Source organism: Neodiprion fabricii, chromosome 4, assembly GCF_021155785.1.
Source record: "Neodiprion fabricii isolate iyNeoFabr1 chromosome 4, iyNeoFabr1.1, whole genome shotgun sequence".
Classification (NCBI taxonomy): domain Eukaryota; kingdom Metazoa; phylum Arthropoda; class Insecta; order Hymenoptera; family Diprionidae; genus Neodiprion; species Neodiprion fabricii.
In genome coordinates this window covers 19,443,797-19,463,892 of record NC_060242.1, presented here as the reverse complement: position 1 = coordinate 19,463,892, position 20,096 = coordinate 19,443,797, and the positions used below count along the sequence as shown (strand labels likewise).

The following is a 20,096-nucleotide window of genomic DNA, read 5'->3' as shown; positions in this document are numbered from 1 at the left end:
TTCAATATACCGACAAACAATCAGCTACATAAATATTTACCACCTATTCGAGCTGCTTCGTTCTTGATAGTCGTTGATGTTCTTCGTAATCGTGCATCAAGTATGTACAGAGACGAAAACTTCGTTTCGACGATACGGACGGTTTATTATATTATGAGTAAAGAGTGAATACGCGAGTAGTGACGCGATTTCCTACAAGAATCTGCGGCGTTCCGAGGTGAAGAGAGAAAGGAAGAAGGGTAAAAAAAAAAAAAAAAAACTTGCCAGCGTTACGTACGACCGCACGGAGAGTGGAAGACAATTTCCATAATAATATGTAAATCGGGTAGGATTACCTTATATTGCAAATTGGAAATTCAGCAGGCGTCCTGCACGAAACGCCTCCATCATTGCCGCGAGTAGCGGATGGTGGAGGCGTGAGCGAGGGGTAGTTTACCCCCGCCCTTATATATCACCCTCGATAATCTCCCAGGGGCTCGTTATACACATTAGCTAAACGGGTGCTGCGATTGGCTGGGAAACGAGCGGGGAGAGGAGTATTTTCCTTTATTTTACATCAAGTCTGAAGTGAGATTATGAGCCAGGCAATTTCGCCACGAGCATGAACGTTAAGCTCCAGACAATTTTGTTTTCGACGCTACGTTCGGTGGCCGCAAAATCTGACGTCTGTTTTTACGCTCTGAGGTTAGAATGCCGACTGTGCGACCGTCCGCGGACATTGACAGCATCGAGGATTCCGATTCGGACGAGCTTAGCTCTTCGTTGACGAGCATAGTGACGCTCGACGACATCCTCCACTATCTCGGTGAACGGCGTTTCGTAAATACGAGCCCCCGCGACTCGATGAGTTTCTCGAAATTTGCATAACCTTACAGAAAAACGTTGGCTCCGAGGCGACTTTGGACTCTACCAGCGCATGGTGTCGGTTATGCTGATGCCCTTCGGTTTCTTCAACGTCTTCGTCTACTTCGGTCAAATGTTCATGACTCTGGTGCCAGAGGAGCACTGGTGCAGGCTGCCGGAGGTCGATGGCATGTCTCGGGAGGAGGTCAGGCGCCGGGGAATACCTCCCAGCGAAGACGTACCCTACGAAGGTCACGAGCTACCGTTCTCTAGGTGCTGGATGTACGACGTACCGTTGGCGACTCTACTCTCGGTTCAAAGCCCGGACCCCAAGTGGCCGATGCAGCGCTGTCACAGTTGGGAGTTCAAGTTCACGTCGAGCGATGTTCCCTACACAACAATCGCTTCGGAGCTGGAATGGGTGAGTCGACCTTCCGAATTCGATGGATAAACTAACCGTTCTTCAGGGTAGACCCTCAGGTTCAATGGTCAGACGCAAATTGTTCTTACGGATAAACTCTCAACGATTCAGAGTCAGCCTTCAACGTTGGGGATGAATGTGTAGTTTATTTCCACAAAAGGTCTCATTGCAGGTCTGCGACAAGCAGTACCTGGTAAACCTGGCCCAGAGCATATTCTTCGTGGGTTCGATATTCGGCGGGATTCTGTTCGGATGGATGGCGGACAAGTACGGAAGGATCCCGGTGTTGGTAGTGGCAAACATGTTCGGTTTTTTCGCCGGGATGGCGACGGTATTTGCACGACGTTTCTGGCATTTCGGAGTGTGCAGGTTCCTCGTCGGTTTCGCATCCGACAACAACTTCACGATGATGTATATCCTGGTGCTCGAGTACGTCGGTCCGAAGTGGAGAACCTGGGTGGCGAACTTGTCGATCGCAATATGCTTTCCCTTGGCTTGCTGCACGCTCCCGTGGCTGGCACTGCGTCTCTCGAACTGGAAGAGCATCGCTATCGTAACGTCAGCGCCGCTTGCATTCGCGGTAGTGACGCCGATCGTGGTTCCCGAAAGCGTCAGGTGAATTCGATCTGAAATCACTGGAAAGCAGCAGTCCACTTTTCGTATATTTTAGGTGGCTGGCTTGTCAGGGAAGAATCAGCGAGGCGATCAAGATAATGCGCAGGATCCAAAGTGTGAACAAAACCTCGGTGCCTGACAGCCTGTACGCCGATTTCAAGGAGGATTCGGAAAACGTCGTGCGATTCATACGCAACGAAGAGTCGAGGGTCTTGGACCTTCTGCGAACGCCGAGACTACGGCGAATCACAATACTGCTGATAGCCATTTGGGGCATAATCGCTATGGTCTTCGACGGCCATATAAGGAACCTCGGCACCATGGGGCTCGACATATTCTTCACGTTCACCATATCCTCAGCGACGACCTTTCCTGCTGACATATTCGTCGCCTTCGCCCTCGACTACTACGGCCGGAGGTGGTTGTCCTTTGCGTCGATGTTCCTCTCGGGCTTGGCCTGCTTCTTTGCATCTATGACCAGCGGTGTGTACTTCGCCGCCTTCGGACTGGTCGGCAGGTTCCTGATCAACATATCGTACACCATTGGGCTGCAGTACGCCGCTGAACTTCTACCGACGGTGGTGCGAGCGAAGGGAGTCGCCGTCATTCACATATTCGGGTACGCGACAGCCATCCTCTCCCCCTTCATCGCTTACACGAGGATATTCGCTTGTCAAGTGCCGGTCGTAGTTCTTGGGATTCTATCGACCATCGGCGGGATTCTCTGCCTCTTTCTTCCAGAAACGTTGGACCAAGAACTGTCCCAAACGTTGCAGGTGATTATAACGTCGGGTAACTTACTCGACGTTTTTTCTACTCGATTAGAGCTGCACCGAGTGATCGCATAGGTATCATGGAAATATCGTGGGTGCGTTTTTTGTCAACCGTTTTTTGTGACCAACGAGAGTAGATCATGTCGGACGATCGCGGCATATGGCTGACGGCTGATCGGCGAGTAAGTATCATGACGTGGGTAACCCGAGAACGACTCGCTATCGGTTACACCTTGAATGGCCTGGAGATCATCGGACAGGAGACGCGGGCGATGGTATCAAGTTCGCCCATGAAATTAACCTTGACATTCTGAGTCGGTCTAGTACTGCTGTAGATACATTTTTTCTCCCTGGGTACGGAGATGCGATATCGAAACGTGACTGCAGCCGTTAATAACCGTGTTGCAGGAGGGCGAAGAGTTCGGCAAGGACCAGAGGTTCTTCGACATGCCGTGCCTCGCGCCCAAGCAGCTTGAACCCAAGCCGAACAAGCATCACCTTCACGCCCAGCGGCCGGCGATCCGAGGCGAGATCCTGAGGAGCAGCATCATCTCAGGCGCCGTTGGGAGCAAGTATCGTCTTTCGGTCTGGTCGCGGCAGGTCAACTCCGAGGGAGTGAGCCTGTCCTCGAGGAGCAACCGAGTCACCTTCAACGACAGTAGTAGACCAGCCTCGCCAGGATCCAGCAAAACCAACGTTTGAGACGTGAAATTGACCATCGTGGCAAGCCTTCGTATGAAACCAGGCTCTGCGTGGATGCATTTTCTCTTTAAAGGAAGAGAACCAGCCGCATGTTAACCTCGCGGTGTTGTTAAATCTAGGTGGTTAGAAAACCCTAGACGTTCAACGGTAGCGCAGATTCATCAGCCCCAAACCACGGAGCTGATCGTCATTTGATTAATTGCGTAACTTGTTACGTCGAGAGACCCAATGAATGTTCGGAATTAAATGTACGTACTGGAATAAAATGATCGAACTACTTTCAACGGCACGAAGTAATCCGTTTGTAGCAAAGGACACAGCTCCGGAGCAATTGGGTTTTGTTACCTGTCAAAAAAAATATCGAGACGTTTCTTCTTAATGAACATTCATTTGGGACCTTGATTCATGGATGACAGATAGTGGAAAAAGTTGTCCAACACCAACCCTCGATCACTACTCATCCTTCATGTTCTAGCGGCTCCGAAAAGATAATTATCATCTCTTACACGAAAAGTGATCGCGTATAATAAACTTGTTTTGCGAGAGCTTTTTTGATACATTCAATTACTGTTGTGAAAAAATTGGTTACTGGAGAATTTTTTAGCTTTTCGCCTCAGCTTCTAAATCCACGACTGATCTCCGATATCGATATCTCTTTTTCACTGACTTTCACCAAAGTAAAATCAAATAATCACTAAATTCAACTGCAACTCGATAAACATTTGGAGTGTTTCGGAGTTGCTCATTTCAAATTCCATTTCGCGTATTATTATTTCAATATATGTAAATACTACACCGTGTGTAAAGAAATTAGCATCGAATGGTTAATAACTTTGCTTTACCTCAAGTCCGCTACGTTAGATCTGCCATTTCGAAGACGACTCAAAAAGTCGTAAAAAAATTCCGAAAATTAAGTTTTCTCGAAAGCTCATGTATTCGAATCCACTAAAACATGAAGGAGTAATGACTGTTCCTCATAAATTTTCATAAAATAATTTCTCGTTATTTTTAACATGGAAACAAATTCCATACACTTTGGAGCCACGTTCTTCAGACAACCGTTTTCTCCGACATGCAAATGGCTTTGACCCAAGGTCGAGGGCTATTTTGAAAATACATTTTCTAAATTACGGAAATTAGGGCCATTCTTTCAGATCAGGCCGAGGATAGCGCATGTGGTTTCGTTTAGCGGTGCATTTTTCGGATTGTGCCCGCAGTCGTCGCGCGGGCGGTTGAGGATTCAGGTTTCATTTCTTCCCGGAAAATGCATAAACAGCTAACCTGCGACGGTATCGTCTGGTATTTTTTGCACGACGTTCAGCCGGGGCGAGAGTAGGCGTGGCAGGCCGCAGACCGCGGGTGGCTACATTAATGAATTGCAGTCTGCAGAAGGATTTTCACGGTCCTTCAACAAATTAGCAGACTATACATAATGTCGTTCACGTGTTTTTGCGTTTGCAGAATACTGCAATTATCGGACAATACAGGATCAGTGAAAATTAGACCACCGACGAAGAAACCTGAAAAACACTTCATCAATCTCGTCATCTTGTCGACTTCTCGTTGATCCTAGAAATCTAATTCGCACTTTATTTTTTCGCACTCATTTTTCGATATTATACCTTCACAAAAGCACGATATCAAATAATACTGACATTCACACGGTGAAAAAAATATCACTTCTGTCGACTTATGTGTACTGTAAAACAATTTTTGCAGTCAGCTCAGAAATTTCGTATCAGATAGTTAGAAGGTTGACATTCGATAGTGTCATTATGGCCTATACTGTGTTGTTCACAGTGTAAAATGACAAGAATTGAGAAGTGGAAAGAGTCTGACTCTCGTTTAGAGAAAAAAGAATGAAGGACTTGGCCCAACGGCGAAGAGAAAAATCATTGGACTTCAAAGGAGACGAAGTAATAAGTGAAAATGTGTAAAACTTCGAGAGAAATATAAGTAAGAAAGAAGGCGACGTTGAGAAATGGATAATCAGCCCACGGAAGAGTGCCGCCACTTCAACTATGACATATTTTAATTATTCAGCCGAAAGTGTGACCACATATAACAACTAATATGTAATTTCTTTGTCAGCTGGTCGCATGATATTAACTAAGAGAGAACTACAGAGTGACGATTTGACGAGGCTTAAAAACTTGATCGTTTTTACGATTTTCCAGACGATTTGCATTCCCGAAGCTAACGCGCGATCATGGGAGCGAGCTTGTAGCTCCGACTGGTCTCGCCTTGTCGTGATGTGGAATTCCATTTTCACAAATAATCCCGAAACCTCCGATACATATACCAACAGTCGTAAAAAAGCACAAGGCAATCACGATTTTACGATTTTTCCAACAACCGCGCAGCGCTCACCGTGCATGCGCAATACTGTGCGCAGGGATAACGTCCCCCGTTTTTCCTCCTGGATGAAGAAAGAGGAGGAGCACCCAGAGTCCCTAAACTCCGCGCGTGACGTTAAACCTCTTGAGTTATCGCCCCGCGGGCGATCCTGCTTGCAACCTTATGCCAGGGACATTTTCCGCTCGGTTTGAAATGGGCGGAAACCGGAGCTGGCCGACGGTCATTACCGAGCATTAGCCTCGCCGATTGACAAGACTCGTTTCGGTCCAACGTCCACGACTCTGAGCAAACTGAGCAGAAATGTAATCATACTATACATAAAAGATATCCTTTTTACTTACCGAAACTGAGAATTTTACACTTGAAACAATCGCGCGAAGTTTACAACTTGGAAGTATAAGTCTTTCGTACTTAGTCAAAATTTCGCACATGCAAAATGAGAATAGACAAAAGCGAATATTCTTGAAAATGTCTACATGGAGAAAAGTTTCTAGTTCCGGTTACTATGCAGTTTTCAAATATTTTCATTTTTTACCAAAACTGTAACCAAAATATCTAGTGTTTTTTTATTATTGTGCTTGACTAAAATAATGCAGCAAACTAAACAATCAGATAATATGGCAATAGCCTGAAAATGTCGTATTGACAACTATAACACAATTACCTACTGCTGTAAATAGTTACTTGTGGCACATTTTACCTGAATTTTGTAATAAAAATTTCAAATAAAGTCTCATTGCGCCATAAATACGACCACACATCGATTTTCTACCGTCAGCACAGAACGTATAATGATTTTAACCAAAAAAAAAAGAAGAATGGTACAAAACTGATCAGGCTTTTGTAAAACAACGGTTCAGAGTCAAAGAGAAAAAAAGAGGGAAGTTTCATGTTGCCAGCATCCGTTCGGAACCGGAGAACCCATTTCGCAGGTCGTCCCTTTTTGCTCGAAATCAATTTGTAGTGTACAGTCGATTAATTTTTGGCAGGCTCTATGCACACTTTATATACCCATGTGCCTTAACACACGCGTCTGTTGTTGGCAAACGCGTTTGTGTCCATGTGTTTCACGATCAGCCGCAGCTGTGCAGGAGCGATATGGTTGCCAGTCATCGAATCGAAGCGAATAAAAATAAAAAGTTAATAACAATAATCCCCCGCGTGACCAAACCTATATTACAGACGAATATTTTCATTCCTGTTACGTGGTTATAAAACTTATAACCATGCACTTGTGCTTTCAGTATTCGCCGGGATTCGTCCCCACCTCGAATAAATCCTGAAGATCTCGATATAATTATTGTTTTGTTGTTCCTTTAGATATTTTTTCCAGCAAAAATTACCGTATAGTTCATGTTCATGGAAAAAATGAGAAGAGAAGGAGACAGAGCTTTTTTTAAGATGTATAATAGAGTATCACTGAAATCAGACTACCTCGATTTGACGTTCCATCACATAATAACAGAAAAAATTATACCCGACACGTTTCCCTTTCCAACGTTCAAAATTCCCTGTTCACACACGACCCGAACAGCACGGAGAGAAGAGACCCTGAGCCACGCTTTCATCCCTGACGTAGAGTCGGACGGAAACAAAGACGATTTTCACTTTACACCTGAAGATGACCCTCGAGCCGTTCTCGAATGTGCGCTTTTGCGCCTTGAGGTGAATTACCGTAGAGCCAATTTATGGCGATAAAACGTCGAAGGAAAATAGCAGCCACTCTTCCAACTGCTACGCGTTACACTTTTGAAGAGTTGGCTAGCTGCACGATGCTTCGGAGTCCGGGGACTCGAAAAAGTGAAGAAGAATGAGAAGGAGAAGAAGAGAAAAAAAAGAAAAAAAATGGAAACGAAGACCAAGTGTAATAAAAAAAGTGTATAAAAAAAAAAAAATCATAAAAAAATAAAAATAAAAAAAAAAAAAAAGAAACACCGGTTCGTAACCGCTGAGGCAATTTTCACCTGATCTTCTCTCGAGAATGCTTTTACTGCACCTGACAACTACTGTGTTTACACAGTGCACTCGCCGCTGCTGCTGCTGCTGCGCAGCGAAACGTAAGATAGTTTCAGGTTGTGGGTTTAACCTCATACTTCAGGATGATCATCACGCCTTGCGCCAAGGGAAAAGTAGTTACTATCTACTTCTCCCGACGATTTACCTCCGCCATTCTATATTTTCATTGCTTTGGTATACGCTGCACGCACCCTGCAGGGTGCTACCGCCATTATTCTAGAGGGTGTCTATTACTCGTTGTTGAGATACCGAAGGCTCCGAGCTTTCGATCGTAATGTTCGACGATTTTGCGCTGCCGTTTCCGGTCCCGCGTTTTCTCAACAATTCGTACCTATAACTATTATACCGAGAAATTTATAGAACGCGTCCGGGTTTTACGATCATTATATGTTATACCCTGTTATGGAGGAGGATGCACAACAGTGAAGCGCACGGTCGGTATAACAAATAGACTTCGAACCTCTTATTGCTTGCAGCAATCATCCGTGCACTTTCAACGTAATATCAATCAATGTAAGTTGGTATACAGGATACGTTTTCTTTACTTTAAGGGGTTACATGGGTTTTCAATGGTAAAAAAGACACATTTTCTATAATTTTTTTATTTTTTTTTCAAAATGATAGAAGAATTATTTTGATCAAACTTTAAGCGTATAAACGAATAATATTTCAACAATATTTCATGAAATATTCATCGTAAAACTTTTAAAAATCAAACCGTTGAAATCTGGTTTTCGGTGAAACAAACATCCTCGCGGTGGCCAAGATTGATAAACTGATAGCTTTATCTTAAATCAAAAAAACCCAACATTTTCTGATAGTAGGTGAGTATAGATCGTAATTTAATGACGGATTTTTTTTTTCTCTGATCACTACGTATTTAACAAATCAACACATCGTCTATATTTTACCAACAATCGTACCGTTTTCCATACAACTCTACCAATAATTCAAATTAAAAATTTATTTTTTTTACCCGTTAATCCTTTGTTCAATCACGTGCTATACTCACCTACTAACAGAAGATGTTTGTTTTTTTTTAATTTTAAACAAAAGTGTCATGAGTTATCTTGAAAAACAGTTTTCAACGATTGAATTTTCAATGTCTTTGAATGAAATTTGTATAAAATATTGTTCTTTCATACGCCCAAAGTTTGAATAAAATGATTCTTTTATCAGGTTGAAAATAAATTAGAGAAACTACGTGTTTTCTTTTTTTTTGTCATTCAAAACTCATGTAACCCCTTAAATAACCAAACGAACCGACGACAGTCAAATTTCCGCCACAACGTTTTTAGACGCGTTTGAAAAGACGATGAATACTTGATCGAATGATGAATTAGAATTGTGACATCGCGATCTCATCGCAAGAAAGAGTGGATCTTCGATAATAACATTCGATGATTTATTACACGATAGTTATTATAGCGTACATACAACGTCGCTTCGTTGCTTCCTCTCTCTCTCTCTCTCTCTCTCTCTCTCTCCTCTCTCTCTCTCTCTCCCTCTTTCTCCGTATAAAGAAAACTTACTATAAGCGTAACTGCAGGTATATAAATTGATGCTGAGTGATAATTTGCCGCTGTAACAAAGATCATACACGGAACTTGGTTAGAAAATGCGGAGCTGTGATAATAAGCCCGTTTTTCGACCGTGAGGCAAATGCGGTGTTGCATTGTAACGTGGCGGCGATTATACAGCGACATTTACGGAACGCAGTGCTCCGCAATAAAGTAACCATGTATATTACCACACCCGTTGTACATTTACACCCGCATCGCGTCGGGCGAAAATGAATGATGGGAAAAGGGCAAAAAACTTAGCCAATAAACAAAGCTGGTCTTAACACATAATAGGCGAGCTGTATTATGGCAGACACTTGTAGATAGTCGTCTGATAAAAACTGTGCGGCAAAACTTTTCTCGTTGCCGACAATTTTTCACTCTCCTGCGATCGAATAGCAAGTATACAGTTTGATTCGCTGATTTTCTACTACGTTTTAACATGGAACAGGTTATATTTGTTCAATTTCGTCTTTCAAATATTCATACTTATATAATGGATTAATGGGGTGGAAATTGATCTTCGAAAGATCTTGGAGATTTTACATTTTAAAGAAAAAAGTGCAAGCCACTAGATTGTCTCGTATAAAGATCGGTGAAAAAATAATAATTAATTCGTTAATTCATGTTCGTTAATTCATGTGACTGAATTGTAAAATAATATCGCGAATCGGCAGATCGAGCGTAACAAAATGTTAATTTATGCCACGGCAATTATATGTATATTTATAACAATGTATCGAATATTATAAGTGTGATGCATGTGCATTGTGCATGTATGAAAATACAGTCAATTGATAAACATAATTCTCTGTGGATAATTTAACAATTACCGACTACTAAATAAATCGAATCGGCTTCCTTTATGTGCTACATCCATTCGTAAACTTTATTCCTGATTGTAATCGTATAAACACGCTATTTTGCACGGACATTTGAAGAATTCAGATTAACGATTAAACGTCACGTACCAAATACCGAGAGGATAATTAAATAGGAATTATAAACAATTATTGAAAAGTGTCGTAGTGTCGAATGTAATTTGACTATAATTATTAAAAACTATCAACTTTCTATTTACACTTATTTTACGTAATGCGAAGCAGTGATGAATTTCGTAAAATGTATCCAAATCATTGCTGTCGCTAAATATTTCGGCCATTTATAAAAATCAAAATGAACAACGTAAAACGAATAAATTCGAATAAAAATCGATGCAATTTTTGTATTTCCTCTATATCCAAACAATGACGCTGATCTTTTTCGAAACGAACTAAATCACGTGCGGTATCGATTAAAACAATTTACGATACAATATGGATATAATAAATATTAATTTAACAGCCGGTATATCTGGCATTGGCATTTTGCCGAAGTAAGCGCCAGTGTTTTGTAAATAGTACGAGATAAAATAAATTTACGATCGCGGTTCCGTTAATTTGATACAATGATATGCGATAAGGAAAGTTCAAGCAAAAGAGAAAAAGGAAACTGACAGAGTGACAGAGAGAGAGAGAGAGAGAGGGAGATACACGGATAGAGAAAGTTAAATTAACGTAAGCATGTCGATTTCGAGTCAAATTTTATCCTATTTTGTCGAATTTTATAAAAACATTGGACAGGTTATGTTGATTAAATCTTAAACCTCTAAAGTATAAATCATAAACTGAATTAAAAATTTCATTTGTTATCTTTGTGCGTCTCGTTTAGCGCTGAAGAAGATATCAGTAAAAACGACCACGACATGAATGGTCAAGAACATCTGCCGTACAGTAAATTATTGTACGAATAGTGAGGTCAGTTTGGCGTGAATAAATTCGTCGAAAACATTCATTTTTTTACTAAAGATAAATTACGTGGTGCAAAATTGTCCCGACTGATTTCAATTAACGATCATAATAAATTCGACCATCAAACGCGAATAATTCGGAGAAATTAAAATACAGTTCCCCTTTTTCTTTTACTCTGTAAAAACGAAAAAAAAACAAAATAAAAAATACCCATAAAATTCAATTAAGAATAATTGCAGATTTTACAATTTTTCAAAAAACTTCATTAATCTTTAATGTATCTCTCACTGATTATAAATTGTTCATGAATTATGTTTTATTTTTCTTAATTCAGAAGAGAAAAGCGTATGTATATAGGTGAGTATATATATATATAATATATACTCACCTATACATATATATGTACACTGAGAGAAATTTTTAATTTCGGTTACCGCTCAGTCCCTGACTATTTTCATTTTTTACCACAATCGAAAAATATAGTTTTAGGTACAAAATGAAAATTAGTTTTGTAACTGTTACAAGAAAGTCTAATATCCGTTACTATTCTTTCTCATTTTGATCACTGTTACTATATTTTCTTGTAACTGTTGGGAAAATATAACGCTTGTGCAACGATAAATTGACGTTAAAGCCTTGTTTAACTAAAAAAGTAGAGTAAACCGAGCAAACTGATTTTGTGTTACAATTGCCAAAAAAGAATCGACAGTAGCGCAAAATGGTTACGTGTACTTCGTTTTTCGTAATTCCAATAATATTCAAACAGTTTTTTTAACGATACCTGTTTTACTCAATTTTTCTAGTTACTGTAACAAATGAAATTTTTCTCAGTGTAGAAATATCGTATAATGAATTAATAAAGAAGAAAGAAAACTGCATTCCCGTCCGTTTACGTACCTATACGTTTTTGTAACATATACATATATATATATATATATATATTTTTTTTTATTCGGAATTTGTTATATATATATATACGAATTATCCGAGAGAATCGAGCCTGTCCAAAGATGCAGGCAGCTGCTGTCTCTTCTTCTTACAGCCGGATGTACATGTTTCTGGCGGCTGTCAATTACCGCAAACCGTATACATGTAATCCGCGCTTGGCTTTATAGAAATGATGCACTCGAGGAAAACGTATTTACGCATAAATTTTATACGCATATATGTAAATAATGTGACAGACGGTAAGTAATTTCATTCCATGTAACAAATATCTGTAATATATAAACTTATGTAACATAATGACCGTGATAGGTACGCGGTGCGAAAAATTATCGTACTTTGCTCAATCCCAAATTTTAATCAAATCAGCTGCCGGAGAGAAACCGTGAGAGAAAAAAAAAATCCATTTATCGTTCTTAATTTGGGATCCGAACGGTTGTCCAGTTTCTATTTAATCAAATTGTGCTGTTTGTAGGAATTGTAGAAGAGGTATAATAAATTATATAATATTAATTACGTGAAACCTCGATTTCTTTTTCATTTATTTTGGTTTATTTATTTTTTGTTTATAGCAGAAAATCGGACAATTGAGGAAAAAGATAATTGCGCATAACACGTCACGATGCATAATAATTTATAAAAAAAAAAAAAAAAAAAATTTATACCTAATCATCGGGTAGGTATTATTACGTTGCGCACAAGTTAAAGATAACCTTCGTTTATCTTTCCACTCGACGTTCATACACAATTTTCATCAGCATTATTTCGATTCACGAATTATTTATTTACGTATTATTTATTCGTCACGCATTGAATGCGATGTGAGAGTAAAATTTTCGACATCATTACATAATGCAGATATAACACAAAAAAAATATTATCGATGTTGACAAACATTTACAATTTGTTATCTAGTGTCGGGAAATTTTGAAACACTCATTGCTTTTACCGTTTTTCTATCCACTCGTCCGACGGACTATGCGTACGTTACGTTGAAGGAAAAAAAAATTGAGCACGTTGTGGTGAATTGCAATTTTTTCTACAAGGTGTTGAAGCAAGAGCGAAAATACGTTGAGAACCGTCACAGCTCGCCAAAAAGTAATGCACATCGTGCGGATAAAATAACAAGGGGTTGACACCCTGCTCAACGGACCGAGCGCAGTCTCCACTTCGCCCAAAAACATCCCCCATACGTGTATGGTGCGTGCCTATGTACATTCAGTTTTGTGTACATATAGACCGAATCGAACCAAGTGTCCCTTACCTTCCCTTCCCGGCAACTTTCCGTCTCAATTTCGATTGCCAAAATACTTCAGGGATGCAAATAGTCGCGGAGAGAAAGAGAGAAAAAAGAAAAGAGTAGCACAACAAGCGTTATTATATAATGTGAAGATATTTGTGAAATAAACTGAATTATTTACGTAACTAAATTTACAGCTGAGATTTCGGAATACACAAATACCCTGAAAGAAAATTTCTGACGGTTGAAAAGTTGTCTGGTTAGAATATTGTTATTCCCTAAATAGATCTTATGATAAATTTTATCCAAGATTTTCAATTGACGCATCACAAGTCAACGTTGATTTAACGAAACTTTTTCAGTAATCAATAGTCTTTCATTTTGTATTTTTCATATTCTAACACACTATAAATAGATATAAATCTGCACTGGTTATTCATTGGAGTATACTTTGTAAAAATTTGTAAATTTATCGGAATAGTAAATTATACGATTTTGAAAACAAAATCTTGTTTCATTTTACTACTCTTCAATATATCAAATGGACTAAATAATTCCTCTAAGGTTTTAAATGAGAGACTGATTTGTGTACATTGTGTAAAAGAATCTGCAAGAAATTTGTTTCGTCTCCTCAGTGAACTCTAATCAATAATTTTGAAGGGTACTATAATGGAAAGAAAAAAAACTAATTAACAAGAATAAAAAAACTCCTGTTATAAACTATCGGAAAACCAATCACAGTTCGATCGAAGTTTCGATTATTTCGCAACAGTTTGTTTTACTCTGTGCAATAAAGATTCTGTCAAATATTTTCAATCATCGATGGTAGGATATAAACATCGTTATAAACGATGGATAATGATTTTTCGAAATTCTTAAATAGAAAACCAAACTATGAACCGGATATTCCTCGTTACGTGTGAAAAACACGCGACGCAATCGCTAGAATTTTCGTTATACGGTCTAAAATGAGTTGAAAAAAAAAAAAAAAAAAAAACAAATGCCAAAAGTTCTAAAGGAAAATTGAGACCGAAATAATTCGTACGCAGAACCGGGTTTGGATACGTCATTTGACTCGGCCACCCTGTAAATACATTGGGGCTGAATTCTGAGTATCAATGGCAGATCCGGGGTGCCTCGGAGTTTATACACAAGGTATATCTATGGCGCGTTGTTTGTATACGGGAGAGGAACGATCAGCCCCATAGAGTTAACCAAATTTGGATTAAGGAGGCCGGTTATGTACTGCGGGACGCGGACACACCCTATGGAGTAAGGGAGCTCGTCGCGTCGTCCCCCATGCGAAAACCACGGGGCGCAGAGTGTTCCGGTGATCTAGCAGCCTAGCTATTTGTTTAATAGGGGTTATTGTATCGGGGATGATGTCGTTTCGAATTAAAATTAAATGACACGTGACACCCTTCGTTCGCCCCCGTAACGCGTCGGTTTCACGCTATTCACCGTGAAAGCCTGTTGTAAAGAGAGCTGACCCGGAGAACGAGATGCGGCAGGATCCGTGAATCCGATGCTGTTACGGGGATGAAAACGAGTTTCCAACTTTTCACGAATTCATCCTGCTGTCTACGAATATTAATTTTTCCTTGTTCGTCTTTGTGTACATCGAGAAAAAATTTCTAATTCTGAATACTGTTATCAGACGGTCGTTAAGTATTTTTATTTTCAACGTCAGCAAGAAACGGGAATTATATATAATTCAGGCTGGACAATCAAAATTAGTGATTTTATTTATACATATATATTTTTTTTTCTGCATCTATTGCAAAGTTTTGATGTTGATGCAAAAATAAACCAATTTTAAGGGCTTACTTAATTAAAAAGAAATCTACTCAGGTTCGCAGATTTAATGTTGCCGGAGCCGGAAAAATTAGTATTGACAACCATGATTCCAATAAATAATTACTTTTAGTATGAACCGTTGTATTGTAATGTCTGCACCCATTTTTCTATAACTATCCAATGTAATAGTTAGAAATAAAATTCTTACCAGCGTGTAACCAAAATGAATAATTATTTAATACACTGTGAAAAATTCTAGAGTAAATATAAAACCGGTCAACTGTTACATTGATAAAAAAAGAAAAACTTTGACTCAAATTATTTTTCATATATAACAATAATATTCTAGTCCTTTGTACTAAAACTGTTTGATTATGCCACACAATCTGAAAGATTCTCTTGTGTCCATTTCGATTTTATAATTGCTACTTGATTTATTATTACATACGCATGCACTCGAAGCTACAGGTATACACATATGTATGGATACATAACCATGAAAAATACAATTGGCAGAATTACATTACCAATATCAAATCCACCACCTTTTATTTTGCATTATTGTACCCACGGATACCGATATATTATTGTACATAGGTACAATAATTGTTATTATCATACAGTCGCTTTTATACTGTACAATATTTGTATTTACATGTAAACATATAACTATAATTTACAAAAGTATCGATGGAAAAATTCTCGCCTTACGTACACAGTAGACAGATTTGAAACATGTTTGTGTCAACATGCTTTCGTTATCATACACATTATATATTGAATTCTACATATGTATAAGCGAATGTTTTTTTTTTCGCCCCCGTTCTCTTTAAGGTCATGTAGCAGTCCTACCCTTACCGACCGAGCAAACTCATCCTTTTTCTTCCCGTGTTAATTGAACAAATAAGCGGAAAAGGTTGGAATTTCTACGGTGCGTCGTTCGTTCGTAACGGAATTCAGGAAAGTTAGTCATATTCTGAAAATCGTGAAAAAACTGTGCGTGTGTTTTTGACACATGTCGCTATTTCCACATTTCCCGTATTCCAGGGGCCAAAAAGTGTATAGTTGAGATACTTTCCGCAATTTCGGAAAGAATGCGGAGCAAAATGAGCCATCGTGAGATTGTTTTCATGCAATATCAAGGTCGCTAAACGAAAACTAGAAATTCAAATTATTTTGACGATTTTCAGGATATGATCAAGTCTTCCGAATTCTGCTACGGAAAAGCGATGCACCGTCGAAATTTAAACTCCTTCCGTTGACTTGTTTATTTAAAATAGAAAGAAAATGAGTGAGTCTGCTCGGTCGGTAAGGGCAGAACTGCTATACGACCTTAATGACGCAAGCGTTCCTCCGGCTTGCGACAATGTTGACTACGTGTCCAATATATTAAACGATACCGAGAGATTCGTACAGCTAGTTTATCTGAAAGTGTGAAATAATTAATCAACGCGCAGCGCTGTAGCAGCGTTAAGTCTCGCAGTCATGACCCCGAGCTTCAGCGTCAAGTCAACCGTTAACAACTGATAAGCTAATCAACGCTAACGCAATGATCATTTACCCTTACATCACATAATTATTATACGTATTTAAAACGCGAAGCATTTAATTAGTCTAATAATAGTCGTGAATATCGGCTCGTAATACATGTATAATAATTTCAGAACTCGCACAGCCATCTGAAAAAATTATTCTAATTCGCGAATCCTGAATATTACAAGTCGGAATTAATTAATTTTATTCCGTAATGTAATGACGGATGATTCGATTGGCGGAAGAACAAAAACTAATATCGTTAATAAATTATACACGGTAAGAAAGTTTCTTAATCTTTTTTACCTTATTTTTTCATTGAAAATAGTATTTTTACAGTTTTTCCTCGATTCCGCCATGATTTTTTGTAATCATTTCTCGTCTCTTTTATGTTTCATTTGATCAAGTATATTTTTCATGCTGTATTCATCAAGCGCTTTGCATTAAATAACTTCTCCTTTGAGAAATACAAAGTAATTAGTTACAACTACCAAACGTTTATTCTCGTACAATGTACGTATAACACATTTAACATATAATGTCTGTATATGTACGCGGACAAAAAAAATTGACAGAGATAAAAAAATCCGTGTCACATTCTGCAGCGTATGATTCTGAAATTTTCGTACGTTTTTAAATTCACCGATATGTATATGTATATAATATAACGAAACAAACGTTATGTAAATCCGTGTAAAACAGGTTCGTTTATATCTGCAATAAAAAGGGCCAATAAAATATCCTTCCACCCCGCTTTTCTCCCCGTGTATATGCATAGACGTCAGCCTCGGCCGAGTTTTCCGAAAAAACTTCACCGTTCTCATATTTTCTCTCCCTCGCTTTATTTACTTTTCTCTCTCTTTCTCTCCCTCTCTTCGTCGCGAAAACTCCGCCCTTGTACATTTAAAGTGTGCTATACATGCGGTCCATATTATTATTGTTGTTATATTCCCTTCTATGTATGTGTATAAATCCGAAAAAAAAATGATGGATCATAAATCGTTTGCACGAGAAATAAGGTGTGTACGCACACGTACGCACGTACGTATATAGATATATTATATTACGTGAATATGCGATAAGCAAAAAAATAAAAGGTAAAAGGTAAGAAAGTAAAGTGAGAGGGAACGAAAGTAATAAGGTGAAACAACGAAGGGAGAAAAACAGTGAATAAGAAGAATAAAAAGTAGAAGAAGAAGGGAAGAAAAGGGAAAAGGGAATTTCTTTCTTTTTTCCTCATACACGCCCAACCCCCTCGCGGCGACAGCTTTCCAAAAATACGAGAGGAATCGCTTTACATATTGCGGGGAATTGACCGCCTTATTTTTCCCTCTTTTCTTTCCCGTTCTTTCACACACACACATATATATATGTATATATTCTATGTATACGTGATGCGTATGTATGGATATTCTTGGGTATGACAGAGTTTCGTACGACGATGGCCGCGACGGGAGAACGGGAGATAAATGCCCTACGCGATTGCCAGAATTTTAGGGAAAATCCGAGATGATGCGTATAAATATACATATGTAAACGGCAAGATGGATGCACGCCTAAATTTTACCGAGGAAACAAATTTATTTCGAGGTGTAAACGTATAACGGAGCTGTACATTCTGGTTGTAATATAATTGTGCAGTATCGCTTGTTTTTTTTTGATTTTTTTTTTGTTTTTGTTTCAATCGACGATATGCTTATCTCAATTTTTGAGTGTAAGATATTGTCCATATTTTCAATATTGAATTATCTCTAAAATATTGAATTCAGGAAAAATATCCGTTGCATTGACCGAAATGTATTTTTCCTACGCATGCTGTTAGCAAAATTGTATTTACCAACTACGAGATCGATATCTGTATTTCTGCAGATAAAAATTAATTCATGAAATTCTTTGAGACGATCATTTTGAGGGCAGAGTTATGTATTCGATGTTTTTCATTCTCATTATACGATTATAAGTGTGAGTCACGGTACTTGATAAGAAAGATGAACAAATCAAACACAACACTACTGGATAATCAAATTGTAAGAAAGAAATGGAGAATAATCGTTTCGCAAAATATAAATCTCTTTAAAATTCGTTTTTGAGTATAGATGCCAAGAATCTCAAAGGTAATTTCGAATCTATCGACTAATCACCACGACCACATCTATTTCCTTATCTTATCCTTTCGGTCTTTAATTTTATCTCCGATTTTTACCCAAGGGTTTATTGAAGTGAAAACAGGTATAGAAATACGTCGATAAGAAAGTCGTAATCGACTGAAATGCGACGACGTTCACATTTTCCCTGATATCTGAAAGCTTCTTCGGTGCATAAATCATTATAAAAATCATCAAACAAATGTTATGAAATTACCTAACGTTCTCAAAGACGAATCGGAAACGTAGCTACCTAACGATAATTCCTGGAACGCGTTATTACGACGAATTATACCGGGTGTTTTCAGACGTTTTCGATACCGCGGTGTCCACGCGTCATGCGGCCAGCTAGTTATCTCTAATCCCGAGAAGATAATCGTCTTAATTAGAGTGGCAAGATTCCAGAAATATCGTAAATCGAGGCAGATGTTAATTGGGACACATAGTTTCCGCTATCTTCCCCGGCACATCTTGGCTGGCAGTCGTCGTTCGGACCCTTCTCACTTTTTCTTATTCATTTTCTCCCTCATCCCCTTCTCTCTCTCTCTCTCTCTCTCTCTCGTTTCACTCGGTTCGATTTTTTCTGCCACGTTTTTCTTCGTCCTGGTTGTTCGTTTTTTTACTTTGTTTTTATATTCCACTCCGTTCCTTCTTTTTTCCTTTTGTACACACGTATATATATATATATGTTTATACGTATAGCTTATACCTTGTTTGAAAAACACACACTGCAGGCAAACACAAAACTGGCACGCGTTCGACGGCGGCGGCAACGCTTTGCCCCATCTAACCGCGAGTAATTTGAAGCAGATTTTCTGAAGTGGATTTTCTCTCGCCTAATCTCGGTATACATATATGTATTATACGTACATGTATACGTATATGCAACGATACGAGCTTTATCCTAACAGCTACCCTTATTTTTATACGTTTTCTTCAAATTTACATTCTTATATGTATGCGTGTACCGCGTTTATCGTCGCAAAAGGAAAGACAAAACGGACTGATTATTTGACGTAAGCCTAAAATTTCATTGAATACGATGTTTCTTCTCCTTTCCTTCATCAATTGCACAAATTTTTAATTCTTACGAGATCCGCTGAAGGGAAGGAAAAAAATTTCTGTATTTTAATGCGTCAATTGAGAAAAAAAAAATATATATATATATATATATCAATACTTCTCCAAATTATAATAATAAATGCCAAATTTTTATCACTCAAGAGGAAAAAAATATTTGTTCACATAGAGTGACGAAATTTTCGTCTAATTTTTCGTAACGAAATGTGATTGTTCAGAAAAATATTTGAAAGCAAGTCACTCTGATGAAATATTTTGTGTCAGAAGACGAGGAATA

The 20,096-nt window shown here is 38.6% G+C and overlaps 1 protein-coding gene across 1 annotated transcript; it reads left to right on the top strand.

The window, feature by feature from the left end:
• The first annotated feature begins 690 nt into the window (after positions 1 to 690).
• On the top strand, positions 691 to 3,354 carry LOC124180688 (solute carrier family 22 member 13-like). The gene is made up of 6 exons (XM_046566434.1): positions 691 to 805; positions 876 to 1,264; positions 1,437 to 1,879; positions 1,935 to 2,655; positions 2,790 to 2,927; positions 3,061 to 3,354. Exons 1-6 carry the CDS (start codon positions 691 to 693, stop codon positions 3,352 to 3,354), a joined length of 2,100 nt encoding a protein of 699 aa, XP_046422390.1.
• The last annotated feature ends 16,742 nt before the right edge of the window (positions 3,355 to 20,096 follow it).

Bases quoted from the DNA above. Each gene is read 5' to 3' on its own strand.
- LOC124180688 (XM_046566434.1), top strand. From the start codon at position 691: ATGCCGACTGTGCGACCGTCCGCGGACATTGACAGCATCGAGGATTCC. The intron at 1,880-1,934 runs GTGAATTCGATC...CGTATATTTTAG, and splicing joins GTGGTTCCCGAAAGCGTCAG to GTGGCTGGCTTGTCAGGGAA. The intron at 2,928-3,060 runs GTATCAAGTTCG...ACCGTGTTGCAG, and splicing joins GACAGGAGACGCGGGCGATG to GAGGGCGAAGAGTTCGGCAA.